General features: G+C 39.8%; 1 protein-coding gene across 2 annotated transcripts in view; it reads right to left on the minus strand.

The window, feature by feature from the left end:
* Positions 1-3,606: 3,606 nt before the first annotated feature.
* Positions 3,607-22,998, minus strand: part of SHISA9 (shisa family member 9) — a 173,955-nt gene continuing 154,563 nt past the window's right edge. For both annotated transcript variants that reach the window (XM_053991805.1, XM_053991804.1), the window contains 2 exons: positions 21,405-21,560; positions 3,607-3,974 (listed from right to left, as the gene is read on the minus strand). In XM_053991805.1, coding sequence (XP_053847780.1) covers positions 3,607-3,974; positions 21,405-21,560 — 524 coding nt within the window. The remainder of the gene's footprint in view (positions 3,975-21,404; positions 21,561-22,998) is intronic.

The following is a 22,998-nucleotide window of genomic DNA, read 5'->3' on the forward strand; positions in this document are numbered from 1 at the left end:
GTGCCATTCTTGCCAATGGTGTCAAAAGGGTCAGGCTGTCATAAGCAAGAAAAAAAAAAACCCACGTGGAAACACAAAATCACATTCCAGTGGGTTTTCTTGGGAGATTTTCATGTACCTGAAAGAACAAAAGCTATGCTGACACACTACTACTAGCAAAGCAGTTGTCCCTTTTGCCATCTGTGATTCCAGTCAGGAATTTGCTGCTAGAAACAGCATGTGCATAGATGGGCTGGTGGTGGAGCTGTAACAGGAAGTTGTGCCTACTGCAGGTTAGGCTTGTGTTCCACTGGGCTCCCCAGGCTTCCCTATGGGTTCCAGGGGTGCCCAGAATTTTCCTGGCACTGACCAGATTCTGTACGTCTCTCCTAAGCCCTATGGCAGAAAAAGATTGTTTCTGTAGTTGTACCTGAGACAGGGAAATGCTCCTGTAAAAAAAATGGGGCTTTTGTGCACTCTTCCCTGGCACCCATAAAGGTGTATATTGAAAATGAGATTTTTCAACTATGTAAAAAGGCTAATTCTGGAGACTTTTGAATTGATGTTTTCCCTCTGATAATGTGTCATGGCTTCCAAAGGCTCATTAACTGCGTAAAGAATTTGCACAAGGTCATGCAGTAAGTGGATTCTGAAGCTGGGTTTCCTGACTCCCTGGTTCTTGTTCTGAAATTTATTCACTATCATTTTAGCAAAGAAAGGAGAAGAAGCTACCCAAACCCTATACCAAGGTTCTGTCAGCTTTACGAGCCATTAGCACTACTGAAAGCTTATAAGGACTTTCTTTTCCAGCAGAATTGGTACACAGATGTTGTGTACAGGATATTCTCTAATAAATATATAAAATTTTTGAAGTAGCATACATCAGTGTTTCATTTGCTCTCACTGAGTTGTTGCAATGCTTGGACATATCTGAAGCTTCTTGCAAAACTCCCATGAATTCATGAGGATCAGCCTCTGGCCTTGGGCATGCTTATCTTTTTGTTGTTTTTCCTCAAAACATTAACTGATCTAGTGGCACAAGGTGTGTGTTGTGCTTACAGGGCACATGAAGTTTTGCAAGGCTGGCAATCCCTGTGTATCTTGTGTTACACTGCATGTAACAGGCAGTCATAGAGTCACACAGTGGTTGGGCCTGGAAGGAGCCTCAGACATCACCCAGCTTCTCCATAATGCAGATAACATGCAGTTGATTTCCAAAGAACCCCTTGTTCACACTTGCAAAGGCAAACCATCCTTTGTGCTGATATGAATCCCACTGGCTGCAGTAAGATTCTCCAAAAGCTCAGTTTAGTCTCAAAAATTGGCAGTGATACAAGTTTAGGAATGAGCCAACAAGTTGGATTCACTTAGAATCAGTTTTATTGCCAGGTAAGAAATTCATAGTAATATAGTGAATACATATGTTTACAAATAAACATTCTTAAAAAACAAACAAACATTTTATTGTAGGAAGTATTATTGGTATCATAAACTCTGTAGTTAACAAGTATTAACACGGGTTTACTTACAGAACATACAGTTACTAAAATATTTCCACATAAAATATGCTCAAGTTACACGAAAACCTGTGTGAATTAAGAGTGCAGCTGTAATGTGTATCTAAAGCATATGGATTAACAGCAACATTCCATAAAGGGTCAAATTAAGTCAGCCAGTTGTGAAGGCAATAAAGATTAAAGGAATAAAAGTAAGATAGTGGAGAGTCTGGGTTGTGTGCAAAGTATTTGTCTTGTGGGCTTTGTCCACTTCTGATAGTCTTGAAACACATGATCATAAAATTTAGCAGCACGCTTATGGAGAGATACCAGTGTTCTCAGGATGCAAATTAATCTTGATATAGCTAAAAAAAATGGTATCTCCATTTAACCAGATTTCAAAATCTTAGCCCTTGCATCCTTGACTAAGCAGAAGCACTGACAGTCAGTTGAGTACAGTAAGAAATGCCACTTCCAATTCTTCTTACAACATAACAGTTCTCACTCCTCCCTGAATACTCTTCCAGACCTAATCTCCCGAAGAATTGACAGCTGGTGAGGATGCAACTGTAGTAGGACAGCTAGTTGGGATTTAGCCAAGTGACTTACATTGCAGGAAGGGCAGGAATTTACTGAAAGACTGAATGCATTGCCTGCCATCCCATCCCAACTCTGTCTCTTTGTGGATGTGCTGAAGCCTTTACAGGCCCAGGACTGTGAGTTTGCTACCAGTGCCCAGTTCGAGTGGTTTTACTCACACAAACAAGGCATCCTGCTCATCAGAGCCACAGTCAAGACCATGAGTCCAATTGTTTGTTTAGTTTAACCCCAGATCTCTTATGTTTGAGGCTGGACCAGCCTCTTCCACCACACAGCCCACCAAGAGGGAATGCCACTAGAGAAAGCCAAACAGTTGAGACAATATACCAGATAACATTTACTTGAACTACAGAGAACTACCATGGCTAAAAGCAAATACAAAATGAGAGACTAGAGGGGAAAAGCTGAAATTGGGAAAATGAAGGTGCTAACTAAATAGTCTTGACTGTGCAACCACTGCATGGAGATGTAGTCCAGTTTCCTTTTGGAACAAACAGAGGAGGCTGAGCAGGGCAGAACCCTTGTCATCCTTAGCAAAACATGAGGAAATAGCTTAAAGGAACAGAGGGGTCACTTTGAAGAACAAGACTGTCATTGAACAATAGTAATACAGTAAAGGCACCACCCACGCTTAATTTCAGTCTGAAGCAGTTGAAGATAGGCAAAACATTTAGGTGAAGAAAAAATCCTGACAGTCTGCAAAGTGAGAAGTTACCATCTGCCTGAAAACAGGAGGACTGAGAGGGAATATTCTGATGCCCTTTTTCCCCCAGCAGCTTTCTTTGTCATATGAAGTGTCTCTTCTTATTTTGGAGGTTCCCAAAAATTTCAAATCAAACGAAGTAAACTGAAATGAAATCTTCTGTTGTTATCATCCTGCTGAATTCTCTACCAGCCAGAAAGGTCCCATATGCTCTTAATCATAACAGTAATTATAAATTCCTTGTGAAAGTGTCTTTGTCCCTTATTGTATATATATTTTTTGCGTTCTCTCTAGGATGGTGTGACGGTACAATAGTAGATGTTAGGGATCGTACCAAGATGTTTGCTCTCAGTTTTTCACAGGTCTAGTGATTCTTAATAGGTTTTATACAAAATTCCTCTCTGAAATAATATATTACAGCATAGTGTTCTCTCTCTCTTCCTCTGTCTCAAGGCAGGAACATAGTGTAAATGTTTAAGCAGACATAAAGTTTCTCTAGATTGTGCTACTTCTCATCATGGATTTTAGTTTCAAGTAAAAAAATTTAGTCACAAGGGTTTGTGTTCCATTGTGAAATACAAATGGAGTTTATAATTCAACCTTCAGTGTGTATTGCTGAATGGTATTAACCCACTCTTCGGCCTACAGCTGGCTGGATACCAAGAGTGTCCAGGTGGAAGGTCCTTCCTTCTGTTTACTCTTTTTTTGTTGTTTAATTTCTTTTTTTTTTTTTTGCCTTTTGGTTGAGTGTTTGTGTTGTGTATACATTTGCATGTGGTTTTTAAAGGATTTCATTAAAAAAAAAAAAAAAAGAGAAAGAAAACAAACTCAAACAGTTACTTCTGTCTTGCTGTTGGTTATGAAGTATGGCTGTGGGCCCAAGTAGTGCTGGCTCCGGGTGGTCAGCGGGTCACTTAGCGTCGGGTCTCCCATGCCGTGCTTGCCCTTGTTTGTGAACGCTTGCCGCCTCAGGGACGGGTCGTTGGGATCCCAGGTCTTGTAGTGGGAGTTGTAGCCCAGGGGGTGTGTGTGTATCTTGCCCATCCTGGATTTCCCGTTCTGCCTGGTGAGCCCGCTGTCGATGGTGTAGGCCCTCTCCTCGTCCAGGCGCACCGGGTGGAGGGGCAGGCTCCCCTTGGCAGCCAGCTCGGCCAGGTGTCGGCGCTTGGTGTAGAAGTCATCGTTGACTTTGTCAGCTATTCGGGGTCAAAAGGGAGAGGGGGCAAAAAGAATCAGTTGGACACAAGAAAAATGGTTTACAGTAGATCTTACATCTGCAGACCAGAACATTTACTGGTACATCAGTAAGAGAAATCCACACCACCTCCCGGCCCTTATTTTTGCTCTGGAACAGACTTTTGGATGCCATTGTGCCAGGCTTTCATACATGCAGACAAAACCCTGTTGCCCTTGAAGAAAGGACTGTCCCTGCCCCAAATCACTCAGGTTGTACTGACATTTACATTATGGGGAGAAGTCCTATGAATCTCATCACTGTTCATGTCACATAGCACAGGAAATTTGGGAATCCTACAGAAGTACACAGCCTTTCCTGGGAATACTGAGGCATCTTGGGTCACATTGCTGTGTGAGAGCCAAGCCCTTTAAATGCAAAGTGGCTCGTGGGTGTTTAACCCAGCCAGCTGTAAGGTCTGGTGGTGTGTGATGAGTTGGACCCGTTTCTGTTCAATAATGCCTCAGGACAATATTGAGAATGGGATCTGTTCTCCTAAATGGTCGGAAGTTCACTAATGCTTTATGGGGCTGAAAATACTTTGGGTTGTTGAAGGTTGGGTATTTACCCTGTGATTTTACGGACCGTGAAAATCCTAAATTCCAGGTTCTGACATAATTTTCTGGGGTCAGTGCCACTAAGAAATACAGCAACAGCCCTGCCAACAAATACTGCATTGCAGTTCTCAAATCAGGATTTTGCCCTCTGTGATTTCCTAGGCAAATATCTTCCAGTGTATGCTTTTGCTCAAGTTTGTTATTGCTGGCATTTATTTGGCCTTGCTTGAAACTATGAACCATGCTTAGGAAGCTAAAGGCATTCTGCAGAAATCCAGCAACTCATTTCAATTTTGAGACTGAGGTTTAAGGGAAGCTTAACTGAATTTCATTTTTAAAGATCTTTCCTTTAATGTAAAGAGTGTTTATTTTCCCGCTTCAAAAATTTAGATGTTCATTTAAGATAGTGTCAAATACATAGATCAACTGGCACTGTGTTAATCAGCAGTGGTGTGCTTGGAATATATATTGTGTCAGTCTGGATTTGATTTCTGCTGTGCCCTAGCTGGATCCATCATTTTCCTTGAAGCCATGCTACGTAAGGCTTCTCTGCAGAAATCTGGTACATCTAGCTGTATGTACAGCTCATCTCCTTTTGCCTTCATGAGGTTTTTAATTCCTTGCACTGTTTTTTGCGTAGCTTCCTTATTTTGTTCTCGCCTGAGTATTCCTAGGAGGCTTTTGGTGCACTTTGAATTTTCTCCCTGTCTCTAGTTCTGAACTGGATCTTTATGCGAGGCAGTGAAATTCCCAGGAGCATCATGTTAATCTTCAAGATCAGGCTTCAGTTGTGCATCCCCATTGTCCTGGCCCCTATCAGGGAGGAATATTACCAAAGGCAGTTGCTATTTATTACCTCATGACATTTTTTGAATAAATGATTGTGCAACTGGACTCTGCTCTTAAATCCTTAATTGTGTCATTAAAGAGGTGTTTCATCTCCAGTGGGCTGAAATTGCTCCTTTCTGTGCTGTCAGATTGGGCTTTGTGTGTTTTACCCAACTCCATCTGTTTCCATTTTCAGGCATTGAGTGAATGCTTTTCTATAGCATACAGGTGTCTTCTGCTTGAAACAAATCACAGAATGTAGATAATGGCCTGCTCTCATTTCAGCCCAGGGTGTGCAGTTGCAATTGCTGATAGACCTGTCATGTGTTACAAAGAGAGTCTGTGAAGTTCTGCTTTGATTTTGGAGTGAGTTGTTTCATTTAGAGCTGTAATCTGAATAATCAAGAAGTTGTACCTATTTATCCCTGAAAGAGCTGTTTCCAGTTCTACATGTGGCTTGTCCTTTTAATTTGTTAATATTCTCTGAATGTCACAGAACCATTATGAATAAAAACAGGCTGGAAATGCATTTGCATTACTATTATCTCATTAATCTGTTATCAAGAATTGGAAAAAATGGTTGTAGAAAAGGCACTGTGAATATTCACACAAGTCTTCATTTATATAAATTTTTATCAAAGGCACGGCAGGCCAGCTGTTAGGGGAACGAGTTTCCATGTCATATGACTTAGACCTTGGCTATTTATGAAAAGTCACACTAGCTTATATAATTTAAATTCAGCACAGTTAATTATGTCCAGCTTTTAATAGAGATACATTTGTATGCCTGTTTCACATTTAAATTAGTTTAATTTGCATACAAAAATTTAAAATTTAGCTAATCTAACATAATAGAGTAAATGTATAAGTTTGTAGTTTTTATTTTATATTAGTTATGTTGCAGCAATTTGTCTTCTGTAGCCAAGATCTTTAATCAGCTGCAAGGTAAATAATGACTTCTCTTTCTAGAAATAGCAGTGGCAGTGCAGCTATGTCAATAATGACCAAAAATTGCAGATATTTTTATTTCCTAGCTTTGCCTGCCATTTTTCCCTTTGAGGCCACAACAAGCTCACACTACGTCCTCAGTTTCTGTTAATTTTTTCTCACGGGCACCTTTTCCCACTGCAATGGTCCTGGGTCTCTGAATTTTATCAGACATTCAGGTCTCTGAATTTTATCAGCCATTAGATATGCCACTCCAATCACACTGAGGATGATGTCCTACAGAAGAGTAAATCGTATTTCTGTTGTATATAAAGGAGACCTTCACTGTTGAAACAGGGAGGAAGAAATCAGCCTCACAAGGACTGTGCCTCTGACACATCTCAAGTTGGTTTTGCTCGTTTATGCCATGTTAAAAATCGAGATTTTCAACTCTTTGTTTCTTGTGGAAAACCACACAGAAAGCGAAACAATTAATTCTGTAAATTTGGGTCCATTGAAGTTGCTTTAACTAACATAGTCCATAGTCCTTTCTAGGGACTTCTCAACTGTTCTCTGGAAACTGGGCTTGAAAAAAACAAACCAGGATGGGAACTGTAAATCCTCATCAGCAAAGTCAAGCAGAAAGCTGGCAAACAGCTGCCAAGTGGCCGATTTTGTGTTTTGTGTGGCAGTGCCAGTGTGGGAGAGCTGCTGTTTGTGTTTGTCCTGATCAAGTAACACTTTGCAGGCTTTGCCTGAGGACTCTTCCCTGTGCCTCGGAGTTCAGTGCTGGCAGTGACAGGCAACCCTGCACTGAACATTTTGACTTCCCTCCATCCTGTTTTCTTTCTGCTTGCACGTGCAGGTGGACACACAGGCACTGGTACCTAAAAGTGGGGGAGGAGATACCATTGTAGCCAATATGAGCAAAATCAGCAGTGATAAACGTGAATTGTTCAGTTGCTCAAGAGGGCTTTTGGCAGCTCTTAGCGCCGTCCTTGTTCTTTCATGCAGGTTTCATAATAGCAGTGGGCTGTGCCCTGTGTGCGTGACCTGATGCTACTACAGTGTAGAAACAGGTCTTTGCTTTTCATTTTCAAAGCAGAAAAGATTCAGAACAGTAATATTGAGTATGATTTTGTAACAAATGTTTTACCAAGAAAAGTATATTAATAGTATCCTGAAGCCAACTACTTTAAAAATCAACTGTGAATCTGAGGGAGTTTGTTTTTCTTCTTAAGCAGACCCTATAAATATTTTGTGGACTTTAACCATCCAAAGAGGTGTTTTGGAGTTAGAAAATGGATTTCTTATGTGACCTTAGGTACATGACTCAACTTCCCTCTGCCTCGGTTTCACCTGATGTAAAATGAGCTGTTAGCACATTGGAGGAGGTACTTGTGTTAGGAAGTTGAATTGCTATTTGTAGAGTATTCTGAGATTTTGGAAGAAAGGTGCTATAGAAGTGCCTTTTGCATTGCTTCTGTATCTTGGTTGGAAAAAATATGATTTAAAGATATCACCGTTGTGTTTGAAAAAGGAATAAAAAATTATAATTACAACATTGCCAAATAATAATAGAAGGGCTTTAATTCTGAGTGTTATTGTGTTCCTTCTTCTTGGTATCTAATTATAAAAATGTTCTCAGTTTCAATATTTCTGTGAGGTTTTTACTTCTTTAAGGTGCTCCTCCCATAAATTTAGTTACTGTTTTACTGTTCATCTGGAAAAAAATGTTGAAATGTGAATTTTTTCCCAACCTTAAGTGTGAGCCTGGCATGACATGGAAGTTTCACATCTTTCTTCATAATCCATAGTTATGTAACAAAAGCATGGAAACCAGTGAGTCTCTTACCAAGTAAATAACATGGATGAAAATGTGTTTTTTTGAATATCAGTGGCAAAAATCCTTGTGGCTGCCAAAGGGCCAGAATTTCTCAGTGAGCTTATTTGAATATAAGCCATATTTGAGAGGTGGCCCTGAAACTGTGTAATGTTCTGTTCCCCAGTTTAAGTAGCCTTCAATGTCACTGTGTAAGCACTGTGGCATAGAGTCATGTGGCCATGCCTTACCATTGTGAATGCTTTCTTTTTCTTGTAAAATATTACATGGGGTTTTAACTCTTTTACTTACTGACAATGCTTTTTTCTCTGTGAGTCCATCATGTGGCTGTGAATACTCACACCACTTACGGCTGTGGGGAATGTAGAATCCTGAAAGACAATGCTGTCCTACAGTTTTTGTGAAAACAGGCACCTAGGAGTGGGAAGAAGCCTCTGAAGTGAGAGAAGAGAATCCCCAAAGGAGTGAGCCCTTATAAAAGCTCTAAAGACACTAAAAGAACAAAATCAAAACCCCAAATCAAAACTTCCGTGTGAGCTTACAGTTACAGTCAAAGATATCAAAATATGTACAGACACTGTTTCTCACTAGATGTTTGCAGAATTGTTTATCTGAACATATTTTAAGAATTAGTTTATGAAATGCAGAGCTTTATTCTAGCCAAAAAGACTTCAAATGAAGGGCTAGAGATGAAGAAAGCAGGCCAGTGGAAAGTGCTAAGGACACAACAGCAAGAGAATTGCTACAGTGGCACATCCTATTACAGCTGAAATGAAGTGAGTGCCTGTTTGTGGGAAGTTTCTCTGTGAGGCTGTCCCTATGTTCTGTACAGTGGTTTGTAACAAGGCTTTGCTTCCACAGCCATGGGTTTGCTGAGACCATGGTGTCATTACCTGAAGCTGTGGGAAACTTCTTTTTCTCTAAGTAATGGAAGTGAAACTCAAGGAAAGACAGAAGGGTAATGAATCCTGACTCAGAGACAACATGAGAATTTTGCCCAGGGAAATACTGGGCTGCTGCCTCTGGTGGTGCTGTTGATCCTCTCTGAGTGTGTGATTGCTTATTCATTTGCCTTTCCAAGGTAGCATCTAAGACAGTATGTTCAAAGGCTTCTGGGACATACACCAGCTCTGTGTGAGAGCTCTTGCAGGATTTCATCTGAAAATCAAAGTATCATTTGTACACTAGCACAAGTTTGTTCTTGGGTGAGGGGAAAAAACTCACCCAGACAGAAGTTGTATTAGATGCCCCTAGGTATGAATTGGATCCAAAAATTTCACAAAAAAATGTATTCCATGCAGTAAAACAAAGAGCTAATGCCCTGTGTTTTGAATTGAGGGGCTCACCAACTATCATGGACCATAGAAGAATTTACTCTGCATAATATGAAGTGGGTTGGAAATTAGACTGCATGGGGAAATTTCTGCTAAACAAGATTCTATTGGAAGAATGGGGAATGGGCAGGTTGATGTGAGAGATCTGTCTGCGGCCAAGAGGAGGGAGTGTGGTTATTTCATGGCTGGTCACAATTCTCATCTCATAGGCACTAGGGTGGCTCTATACAAGTTGGGGCAATTTTAAACCGTACTAAATTTCAAAAAAGGACCAATGCCATTTAAAATCATTTTTACAGACCTCCTTCTCATTCTTGTATTGAGTTTTGAAAACTCAGAATTCAGCCTATGGCCTGCATTGATTTCTGTCCTAAATATTTGATTTTCTCCTAATACCATTTTGCCTTTATACAAGACATTCTGAAAATGAAGACTATTTTATGTCTTTGGATTCTTTCCCATGATTTTTATTTCCTACTACTGACAGAGGTAAAGAAAAACACATAATGCATAGAACCCCACATAAGTTTTGTAGAACCTACTTTTTGTGGCTCAGTGTTATTCCTCTCCTGGCCCCCTTTACCACTTCATCTATTTACTGATTTCTTACAGTGATCTGGAGAGAGACCAAGCATGAAAAGAAAAACCATATCAACCGTTTCTTCTCAGACATTGTTTGAAAAGAGCTTGACCACCTCCAGACACAAGACTACATTTTGTTTTCCCAGTGAAATAAAATTATTGCAAGATATGAGACATGAAAAAAGATAAATATGTAGGCCCAAACACTTCTTCTCTTCTTTTGATTATTTTTATGACAGTTTATGAAAGGCTGAGCAGGCCAGAATATTTCTGGGTTTTGGGACACATTAGGAATGGTTTAGGACAGGAATATAATTAGACTGGGTAAGTGAAGCCTCCAGTCTCAGCAATGCTCTTTAACCCCCACAGCAAAGTCTGCTGCCTGGCTGGGATCACTGAGATAGATTTGGATGGACTCCTCAGGCATCAGACAGGATGTGTGGTTCACCAGAAGCAGGGTTGCCATTCCCTGGAACACAAGAGTAGCCACATGTCTGGGAGCAGAAGTGCCCCTCTTCTGACAACGTGCCAAAAAGCACGACACTGTAAAGTCAGGTTTTTTCTTTCTCTTTTTCCAAATGTTTATTTACTGTGTGAGTTTAGGCAGGTTTCTCCTTGGACATGTAAAACAGATTTTCCAGCTGGGCTTTGTATACTTGCCTGCATTGATTTACATAGTATTAAATTGCAATATTTATGATTCAATTTTGCAAAGTGCTGCAGTGATATTGTGATTTTGTTTTGATCAAAATACTCCAGACACACACACATTCTGCCTAACCTAGGGACCAGTGGCATGCAGATACTTGAATCTAACCAGTATAAGAAAAACAAGACTTTTCCTGACTAATCAGAATATAGGCTCTGTTAACCTGGAAACAAATGGTGTCTGGCTGATTCATGGTAAATTAACATTAGAATTGTAAGTGTTTTTAGCAAACATGAAATCTGTTGCATGCAGATAGACAAAGATCTCACTGCTTGGTTGTATCCTCAAGTGATTTAACATTTTAAATTCAAGCACCAACATGCTAAACTGCTGGTTCAGTATTGTACAATAAATGATAAATTTTAGAAGGAAGTAAGAGCACCAATTCTATTCTTGATCAAAGGGATGGAATTGTAAAAGAAGTCTAAGAGAATTATGTATTAAAATCTCTGACTTTTCTTTGAAAATGCAGCCAGTGGCTGTCCTGCAACTGTAAATCTGTTTTTTCATTATTTTTTTTCCTAAAGCCCTCTAAGCTTGTGGCTTTCATGGCATCTACAATGGCAAATAAATATTAAAAGTTCTACTGTGAAATATTTATTTCATTTTATCTCATTTAAGCATATTTATCAGGTTTTTTTACTGGAAACCTTATATATGGTATGAAAACGTGCCTTTTGAAATAGAAACCATCTAAGGAGTCATGCTGTCATGCTTAACTTCTGAATAAAGCATGACTGCAGCATAAACTGATTTAGGAAAGGAGGGTTTGGCTTGCTTTCTGAAAATGCTGTCCAAAGCCAAAGAGGTTAACACATAGGAGATTTGCTTAAAAGGCTTCTTCCACTTCTTCCTCCAGTAATCTTTCTTGCTTTTTCACTGGGTGGGTTTTAATGCTTCTCAGGATAAATCTGATTGTGTCAGAAGTTTTGCAACACTTCCATACATCAACAATAACACAAAATGGTTTGTAACCTTTTTGCTTGGTGAGGACCTCCCGTTTGTCTAAGGGCAGAGCCTCCTCAGGATGGCAGGGGCTGCTCCCTGTGCCTTTGCAGGAGCAGTGAGCAGCGCTGGGCACCCAGAGCCCTGCCCTGCAGCCAGGGCTCCCTGCGCCTGCTCAGGCTCCCCTGCTCCTGGGGGCACACAGGGGCTGCCCTGGCTGCTGCACACAGCGGGGACGTGGGGCACAGCAGAGCAGAGCTCACCGTGTCCTGCAGGGGGAAGAAAGCCTGCTTGGTTTTCCTTCAGGTGTCAATTTACCTTATCTAACATTGAAAAAGCTCTGCTATTCCTGACCACGTTTATTTGTAATAACTGTTCTTAGCATGAACATAATTGAATTTTCTTTTCACACGTCGCTGTTGGCATTCTTCGGTGCACTCAATTTTGTTTTCAATTTTAATACTTTGATATTTTTGTTTCTTTTAGTATACTGCTGGTTATAACTCTTACACATACGTCTGAATCAGCTACAGAATGAGCTGCAAATACCAGATGTGATCACATAGGAAGCTGCATGAGAACACAGAGAACCCAATTTGGAGTCTGAACATGTAATTAAGATGTGGTTTTAGTGCTGAAATAGACTTGCATGTTTATGCCTTTCAACTGCCATCATACTAGATTTACACTATTATTTCTTGACAGAAAGGCCTACAGGCTTTTTGAATTGTACTAGTTAAATTAAAAAAATAAGTCCCAGGGATGTAATGGCTATTTTTTGCCTAATTTATTTTTATTTTACCTGTTTCTTAACTGCTTTAATTTAAAAGGATTTTTAATGATTTGTCTGGGTTGACGTTGATTTTTTTTCCCCAAAATAGTTCTGGCATAATAGTTCTGGCATAACTTTCTATTAGAAAGTTATGTTTTTCTACTCTTTTCTCAGGAGGGAAAAAAAAAGGAATTAAGTAATTTCATAGCTATACTTATACATATTGAGTTCTGGATTTTTCTTCTTTTCCTGTCTCCCTCTTTTTAGACTCTATGGCATTTGTATCATTAAACTCTTGAGCATGGTTGCCAGAGGTTTCCAAACCAGAGATGTGTGTCGAACTGAAAGGAACTCGTGTTCCCTGGCAATTCCCAAACTTGCCCTGTCAGAAGAAAATGAGTTCCTTCAGGTTTTCCTGCAGCTTGGGCCAAGTCCAAGGCAGAGCCCTCACATAAGGCAGCAGTATCAGTGACTGACAGCCAGGCCAGGAAGAATTGGAAATGCAGCTCCCTGCCATGAATAGTTAATAGTGACACACCAGATTGCAGCCACAGAGGAGTGTACAGCTCCTCTCTCCCCTTTTCCCCAGGAACTGCAATCATATCCATTGCTGGGGAAAATGAGCAGCAGCAGTGCTGAGCTGCAGCTCTGCCTCATCCCCTGTGGCAGGGCCCTGGCTGCTCTCCACAGTAACACCTTCCTTAGCCTAGAAAGCTTTGCAAACCTCCCCACTGCAAAACCTGCCTGTTGTACTTCATCTTTTCCTTAGAATGGAAACAAATGATACCTTTGTGTTGATTTTTTTAATGCTGTAGTATCATAACTACTACATATCAGATTTCTTTTTCAGCTTCTCTTTTCTCGTCATTCTTCTTCAAATAAGCTGTTAGAGAAAGACTTTTGCAGAAATTAACTGTACATTGCAGATCATGTTACTGCTCTTCCTCCCTCCATGTCTCAAACCCTTTGTTATTATAGTATGAATGTGTAGGAATAAAGTAATGGTCTCCATGACTTTTATGTGTGCAATTCCTTAAAAACACATTTACTGTCTTTAGAGCCCCCTTTGCAGAACCAAAATAGCAGACAGACAATTGCTGCTATTTATATGATATTGTTAATAAGGGATTCATTCCTATCAGTTGTCTTACTATCTTTTGTGTTCATGGGTAATCCTGAAGAACACTGCACTCTGCTTTTGACATATATCCACGTACAAAGCTGAAAAGTCTTAAATCATTATATCACATGTTGGGGTATGAAATTCTTCCTGCAAAAATATTGCCATACATTACGTACAAAGCTAATAGTCCAGAGGGAAAAATGGGTGGAATTAAAAGCAAGTAGTGCAATGTGTAGGCTCCATGGTGGGAACTGTTGAAAGCCACACTTCAGATTCAATCTAGATTTGAGATGGGATCCCACAGTGTTGCTATTTATCTGCAGGTATTCACCATTGTTTTCATATCTTTAGGATCAATCTCTATGCTTAAATAATTGATGAAAAAAATTGCATTGTGGGATGAAAAGTATGTTTATATTGCAAAATAAAACAGTTACAGAGAGGGATGTTTAGGAAAAGCTGCAAGTGAAAATGCTCAGCGTAGTTAGGTTTTGTCACCACATGAGCTGAGCCTTGTTTTTATTGGCTCACTTTTATTGCCTGAGCATGAAATTTCACTCATGTCTTCACCTCACTTAATATGTAAAAAAATCTCATGCATAATTCATCAGCATTTCATAGAAATAGGCTTGAATAAGCCATGTTTGATTTAGATTTATTTCCTTTCTTCCTGGGGTCGCCACTGATCTCAATGGATGGAAATAAACCTGGTTACTCTAAGCTTGTTTCCTACCTTCAAGGCCAAAAGACAAGCAAAAGACAGCAAAACCCCCATTCTCTAGCAGTCAGCTGGGTTTCTGGTACTCTTACTTTAGATCTCTCCATTATGTCTTATAAAAATGAGATTTTTATTTCATTTTTATTCATTATCACATAATAAGGATTTTTAAAATCAATTCATTTCCAGAGAGTCAACCTAATTTTCAGTGAAAGGGTGTGAGTTCTCTATGGTGCATAACTGATGGAACGTGGAGTGGTGTTTGTAAGTTGAACTTTTATGAATGACTGGTGAAGACTTAGTTTTCACTATTTTAATGTGCTGATAACAAAAAAAAAGAGGCTGTTTCTCTGTGGTAGGGAGCATAGGTGCAAAGAATATCAACATCAAGAACAAGAATTAGGATGCACAGATTTCAATTTGCTCTTTTGGCATGAAAAAGAGGTTAAGATTTAATAACTTCTTATGAATATTCTTCAGCCATTACATAACTGGAGAGTGGACCAAGTTCAGAAAAACCAAATTGACTACATGTGAGTCCAACCCACAGAGCTAAAAGTTTAAAGTTTAAACCTAAACTAAATACACCTCAAGGTCAGATTTCCTTTCTTTCCCAAGTTCAGTGTGTTGCTAAAGTCTAAGAAATGAGCCAGCATAGATGGCAGTGTTTAAGAGAATCCTATTTTGGTGCTGAAACTGCTTCTTGTAAAAGAAGGACTATCTGCAGTTTCCTTCCACCTGCCATGATGTCACTTCTGCCAAGACCAACATCCCCAAAGTTCACAAATCTGTCTGTTTGCTAAAGGATGGAATGGGCAATGGCTGCTTGGAAGTCTGATTGCTTAGAGCACAATTCCCCATCCTCAGAAAGAATATCCTCCTGTAGATTTTACAGCAAAATGTTGTTTTTTAAAAAGCCAAAAAAGAATGTCAGCAAAGCAGATGATTTAGCTCAAGATACTGAGGCTCTGCACAAACACCACATTTATAATTAAAATATGAGTACTTCACTGGAAGAAGAAATGAGTATTCTGGATGATAAAACAGAAAAATATTTTGATCAAGACTCTCCAAACATTTTATATTTACCTATGACAGTGTGCCTGTGGGTATCGGAAGCCAATTGGGTAAATAACAGATCAAATAATTAAATTATTTAGTGGAAGCAAGAAAAGGTCTTGTAATTTCATCTGCATGCACTGGGCAGGCTGTGAAATTTGCTGGGTCTCATCAGAAGACGTGAGTGAAAGAAGTGATCACTTCCTCTGGCTGGGGAATGGGAAGGCTGAGGGAAGGTGCTGGCAGGGGGGTTGGTAAAGCAAGGCTTGCTCCTGAGTGCTGCTTGGCTTTTCTCTTGTGCCTGAAGTAGAAACAAGCATTAAAATATGAAAGACTTCACTAACAAATGAACACTCAAAAGCTTCAAAATCTCCAGCCACACTGGGCTGAGTAAATAATAATAATAAAAAGACACTCAGCTTTTGTGTCACACTTTCTTGAGCCAGATCTGTAGTTCCCGTGTTGAGTTGGGCAGATCGCCTAGTTGAGCATTATTTATGACACAGCACATACCTCTGGATATATTAAATCATTATCTGAATCACCCTCTGGATATTACAAGTGATGCTTTAATCTGTGCTTCCCTGCTTTTCATGGTGTTAAATCCAGTGAGATACTCCTATGCCCAAGATATTTTTGATCCATCTTTGTGTAACTGCTTATGGAAGTAGTAACTGAAAATTTTTTTGTCTTTGAAAAGAAAGCACAATTCCTTTTTCAGCCTTCCAAAGAAACATGAATATTTACCTCTCAGTGTAACAGTGTGGTTGATATTGGAAAGTAAATTAATACAAACATATTGCGTCCGATAAATTTGTAGTTCTGCTTTTTCTAAAAGTGGACTGTATCAAACCTGTGAATGCATGGGCATGTTGTGTGTTTCCATTTTTCCAATTACAGTGTTTCTTTCCAGGCCAGAGCACAGTGAACTACAGGGAATGGTACAGAGTCTCATGGTGAGAGACAGATCTTGTACCAGCACAGAGTTACAGCCATTTCTATGGAAATTGAAGGTTTGAAGCTCAGGAGAAAGCAGCAACAAATTTCCCATCAGACAAGACGATGGTTCAAAGATAACAGCCCAGAGCTAACTTCGGCTGATCTTCCCTGGGAATCCTTCTCTGTGTGCAGAGGACGCAGGACCAGGTCAGTTTGCTCATATGCTTCACCTTTCTGGGGAGCTGTTGCCTGGTGCCTTAGCACACTTGTGGCCACATTACTTTCTGCAGGGACCTAACCAGGAAATATTTATTCTTTGACTGTCATATTTGCAGAATCTCACTTTACAGTTTTGCAACTGCAAGGAGAGCTGGATCACAGTCTAATGTTTCCTCTGGGATCAAAGAACTGTGCAGCTTCAAGAAATGCTGGGAGCTGTAGACTCAGAGATGTGATGGTGGGTCTGCTGCCAATTATATCCTCCTAGCTTCACTATAGCAAATCAATTAGATCTGATTTAATCCCAGAGGAGACTAACAACTCCCAGTATCAGGGAAGGCTTTCTCGGTCTGTGCTTCGGGAAGGAATTCTGTCCATTTTATGTTTATTTTGTCTTTTTTTTTTTGACAATGTCCAGTCAGTTCCTCAAATGTTTGTGTGTATGTGTGAGAAGGGAAGAAGAAAATTCATGAAAGAAACAGAAAATCATGTTAAACTGTAGAAACATTTGTATTCTCAGTTTTTACTTGCATGTTTGTGCACCTCTCCAGCAGCTGGGTGATCATTTTCCGAGTCCTTTGGGGATTTAGAAGTTGGGTTTGGTGTATTTTTTCATTTCTGCAAGAAGGTCTAAAGATATTCAATAACTTTTTACTCCCTGAAATTCAGGAAAGAAAATTAACTGTTACTGAGCCAGACTTGCAGAACAGTGTGACTGGATAAATAACTAATAACTCAGGTTAATGAGGCCTGTTTGAGCTCTAGGAAACTCTTATGCAACAGGATGGACTACAACTCTTACAGTTTAGTAGAGTGGAATTTGAAGTTGGACTGTTCATGCTTTCCAAATGAATGTCCAAATGATGTGCATGAAAATTTGTGATGAGCTACCTTTGTATGTCCTGGGACTTGAATTTCATGAAGGTGTTCAGCTACAAGATCTCCATCCACTTGTAGCTTTAGGCATGTCAGTATTGCTTAAGTGAGCAATAACCATTTAAGCGTGGAGTAAAAACATGGTTGATGAACTGGAAATAAGAATAATTTATGCAGAAAAACCTCTTTCTGCACTCTTCACATAAATAATCAAATACTGCAAAAGCAGTGAAGAAAACCAGGATCATGTTTGCTCAGGTGACCAAAAAAATTGAAATTTCTAAACACTGGGTGCTTACTGCCACACAAAATTCAATGACCACTTCTGCTGGGACTGGTCTTGGAGCTTGTTAACCCTTTTCCTCAGACAGTCTCTCACATTCTGAGGTGGGAAAAATGTGGCACTGTTGAAAAGAGATTCTGTGGCTTGAAAATGGAAATCTAATGGATGAGCAGAGTGCACCTAACAATAAGTCAGAGCAGTCAGCCAGTAGGCTAGAGATGCTAGGAGGCAAATTTCTTATCTGTTTGTTCAGGAAATGCATGCTCTCTGTCTAATCTTCCAAGTGGTCCTCTGCCTTCTGCTGATTATTCCCTGGTGGTGTGTGTGCCAAGGTAGAAGGAGAATAAAATTCTAGTGCACTAAGGAAAACAGTAAACACAACTCAACTCACCAGTACATGGTTGTACTCCAGGCACTCATCTGAGAATACAAAATAGGCACACAATGTCCTCACATCATTCAGAGATGTAAATGCCAGCAGGCAGTCAGAGGAAAAGGTGAATTTGGTCAACAACCATGGTCAGTACTTAAGGAATTCTGGAGGCTGCAGCAAAGAAAGGAATTCCTAACAAGAAATGAGGACAACATCCTCTTTCATTGAGTGTAAAAGTGTTTGGTTGTGCACTTAGAGATTATTCAAGTAAAAATATTTAGCCTTTTAAAGCTAAAGGCATCCACAGCAGCCTTTTCAACTCTCTCCTCCCCCGTGGTGCTGAATCAGACACTGCAATGCACACATTGCGTGGCACACATGCATGAGCAGTCCAATGTCCAGCCACACTCTGCTAAGCTCTGTCACCTGGACTATGAGGTAGCTTTCAAATTGCTTCCTGGGGATCAGCTTGCTCTCACTACCAAAGTATGGGTCATTCTTACTCAGTAGCACAATGCAAATTGATAGCAAGGACTCTCTTGTTTTCACAAGCACTTGAATCTTTACTGAAGCTAATGGAGAACCTGAACATGATCAAAACAGAGATTAATGTGACTCACTACTTTTCCATAAACTGAATTTTCACAGCAGAAAATCACTGAGGAATGAGTAGCTCAATTCTAAAATAAGCCAAATTTTTAGGACATCTGTAGTTCAGAAGAAAGCAGCTGTGTAGAAATTAATTTAATACTGCCTCTGGTAAAGCTTCACTTTTTCAGTTATCTAAACTTCTTACCACTTTTGGCCAATTTCTGATGAGGGATATTAATGTACTATAGCTACAGTTGCTACAAAACATTAGAACTGCTTCTTTCTCCATTATTAAAGAAAGGGTTATTAAAGAAAAGGGTTAAGTATAGTGGACTACACCCAAACAATGTGATCATGCAGAGTAAGGGGCACTTAAATAAATATGGTTTTGCCTCAAATGCATGGAGAAATATAGAACACATCCCTTATTAAGTTTCTCTTGTGGTAAATGAATGGACCCTCAAGCCACTATCAATGAATGCAAAAGGGAATGGACTACACACATTCATTAACTGGCTGTGGGGATCCATAAATACAAGTCTGAATGTTGGCAGGCAAAAAATGCCTTGTCCTGTGACATGAGGTCAGGGTGAACTCAGTCTATGTCTGGTTGCTCAAAAGATGTTGTCAGGTTAAATTTGTACTGGTGGGCTTGATGTTGGCCAGCTCCTTGTTCCTTTTTCAAAACTCTCCAAAAGCCAACACAAACGCTGCAGTCTGGAGAGCTGGATGTCAGCGTGGTCACACACCTAGGCCTGGCTGGCATCAGGGAAAAACCTCTTTGTGACCTTGGCATGTACTCAGGAGGTACTCTTGGGAGGAATCAGGGCTTTGAGAGTCTGAAAATGGTTGAAATCCCAGTGTATTTAGTTCTTGTTCCCAAAGTCCAGACAGAAGGTGTGAATGTCTAACAGTTTCAAAACCTCTCTTGTTTTCTGCTGAGAAGTTTGGATCACAAAGCAGCACTTTTGTACTTGTGAAAATTCACCTGCATCTAAAACTTGGCAAAAAAGATAGAAGGAAGGAGAAGAATACAGGAAAAGCAGGGAAAGATGGTGCAATCCCCCTGGAAGAAAATGTCCCTGAAATTATGTTTAATTTAGTTTAAGATTCTGAGAGGCATTATACAACTTCTGGAGCTGAAGTGCACAATCTTTCAAGGTTGATTTAACTGTATGGTTATAATCTAGCTGCTTTAAAAACTTGTACTCAGACACACAAGAAATATATAAGTTCTAATTTAATAATTTTTTTAAAAGGTACATTTAGTGGCTCTTGGGCAGATGAGAGAAGTTTCTTAGAGTGTTTCATCACTCATTTTGTTATGCTTAAATACCTTTCAGCTTTGATGATTGGCTTGACCTAAGTTGACATCTGAAAAAGAAGCTCAATATCAGTGCATACATCTGTGATAATCACCACATCATTACACAGTAGCACCTTTTGAAGAAGGAATTGTGAAGCTGTTTGGTATTCAAAACCCAGCAGAAAGCTATTAACCCCTGTTTTTATAAACAGATTTAAAACACCACTTGTAAGATATAAAGCCAACAGGCTAAAGTAAAACTGAACTATTTGAGATGGGACTTTGATGTACATTTTGTTAGAGGTCTGATTTTCTGAAGTGCAGATAAAGGAATGTAAGTTTGTGATGAAAATTTTTTCTGTCATGGTGAAGACTCAATTCTTCAGTCAGAAAGCTCTGAGCTGTTCTGCTCTTTTCCTAGATACATATCTCTGTCAGGTAACAGAGAGAGTGGCATTATTCTGAATTTATGGGGAAACAATGTTAACATCCACATGTGAAAGCTATGCAAGGGTTAGTGGGAAAAGACACCCCAGTTCTTAATGTATTATTGCCTAGAAGGGGCTTTCTGTCATTACAGGGTGTGAAGCAGTTACTTACTGCCCCTGAAAACTATTATAAACTTAGACATTCAAGATGAAAATTATTTTGAATTTTTTACTCGTTATTGTCCTTTTGCCTCCCCACAACTGTTTCTTTGAGGATGTTTTCTCATTTATTTAAAATAATATTAATCAGGCACAGAAATAAGCCACCACTGGGATCTTTATTAGGAGTTTTGTCGTGCACTAATTGTTTGAAATCACAAGATCTCAGAACATTCCTCCAGTGATCTACTAATGAACATATTGCAGGGAATGTGGAAGCTCTTACTTCAGAACTGTGTGAGTGCCTTCTCTTTTTGGAAGTATCTAGCAGATATCTAAATCATAAGCTGTTTTTCGCTCTCATTTGTGTAGAAAGCTGTGGGAAATATACATCACAATGCATATGTAGGGATATTATAGGATATCTCAGGTTGGAAGGGACCCACAGGGACCATCAAGTCCAACTCCCTACTTCTCACAGGTTTGGGACATAAAGAACTGGGCCTGAACTCTGTGTGTACAACACAGGTGAAACTTGCTGGAAAATGTCTTGCAGGGGCATGGAGTGGTTTTGTGTGCATGTATGAGCTCACATCATATCATCACCACTCCTTGCATGTCATTTTCTTATCCCTTAATTGCAGTCCTTATCTTAATTTTCATTGCATTTCCAAGTAACATGATATTCCATATTAAATTCGACCCTGATATAGTCCAGATGAGCAAGACCTTGTTTTCAACTTGGAGGTAGAATGTCAGCTGCCAGCAGCAAGTGCAACATGCTGAGCTGAAGGAGAGCCGTGCGTGCGCCGCTCACTTACCGACTGCCTTTAGAGACGCGTACTTGTTCAGCTCTTTGCCTGGGGGCTGCTGCTCATAGGGGTTTGTGATCTGTCCCAGGCTGGGATATGAATGTTGATGTGCCATCTGAGGAAGGAGGGGAGATGTTGGCATGACATTATTCATCTGTGGTGGATCTGTATTAAAGAAAATCAACAAGCATTAAGTAAAAAGTAAATTAGACTTAAGGTTTTCACGTCACTATTGAGTACAGATTAGACAAAATATGCCCTGAAATTTAATGCAACAAAACAGCGTTTATTACAAAGTGGGTGTTTGAGTACAGCAGACCTGTACTTTGAACAGTTAATGGTATGATTAAAAGCTGACAAGTAATTATGGCAACACACAACAATTTTTGTATAAGATCTTTGAACTAAAAAATAGGTTTTCAAAACAATTAAACACCGACAATACTGAATTCGCTGCAGCATTAAGATACAAAGCAAAACATGGAGTTTGTTCCAAGTTAGACTGAATACAGGGCAGTAGAGTGGTTCTCTGTAGTAAAAGAGCCAAACTCATTTAAATTGGCTCAGGCTGCTGCACATTCACAGTTACACTGCTTTTAAAACCAGGAGCAGCTTCGTTATTTGCACAGCATTATGTTGTGTTTTGTAGATAAGCATCACAGTGTAAAATGTGCTTTTTTTTTGGCTCATGACTATCATTAGGTGATTTCTTCACAATGCATGCTTCGTCCTTCTGTTTTCTCCTCTCCTCTGATGCTGGGTATTGTAATATTATACAAAGATCATGTTTTCTGTAGCAGAAATACATAAAAACAGGACCCAATTACTGCTTATGTAGAGTTTTATGCCACCACTAACCCTATACCCTTTCTGAAATTGATTTGTTCCTTTTCAGTAGAGAATACAGCCTGTATACTTTTCTTTCTAAGATAAAATTTATTTGTTGTTTCTAGTGTTCAGTTCCAGCCTCTAAAACATTTGATCATAATTATATGCTGCACTCAACTTGCAAACCTAAATTTCAACAGATTTCAACATGGTCAGTGTATCTTTTTTGCTGAGTGTTTCTCTAGGCTATGTATTTTGAGATATTTTGAGCTGATTGGCAAATCTAGAACCTTCTCATGGCTTATGCAATCACAGACAAGCACATTTTTCTCCATTATATGCAATGAGACCATGGTGCTGTTTTGGTGACAATACAGTAACTCCCACAGCATCAAGCACAGCATAGAGATCATGTAGACAGAAAGCTGGTCAGTTATGGGAAAGGCAGTTTATTGTGATGGATGGATGGGACCATCCTCCAAGTGCCCACAGGATCTGGCAGGAGCCAAATATCCCTGCAGTTTGCCAGGATTTTAAGGGAATTGAGCCACCTGGCTTTCCACAGCTCATTAATAAGCAGGAGCTCTGAAGTCAGTTAACAGATTTATTGCTGGGAGAGAAAAGAAACCAAAGGTGTTTTTTAACTTCTTCCCTGTCTCTGGTGCCTGGTGCAGCCTCTGCTGTTCTCACTGGGGCTGCCCCTGCCCATGCAGAGCTCTGCCCATCCCATACACCTGTGCCTGAGGTGGGAGGGGATCTTAGGTAATGGGACAAA

This window comes from Vidua macroura, chromosome 16 (genome assembly GCF_024509145.1).
Source record: "Vidua macroura isolate BioBank_ID:100142 chromosome 16, ASM2450914v1, whole genome shotgun sequence".
Classification (NCBI taxonomy): Eukaryota; Metazoa; Chordata; class Aves; order Passeriformes; family Viduidae; genus Vidua; species Vidua macroura.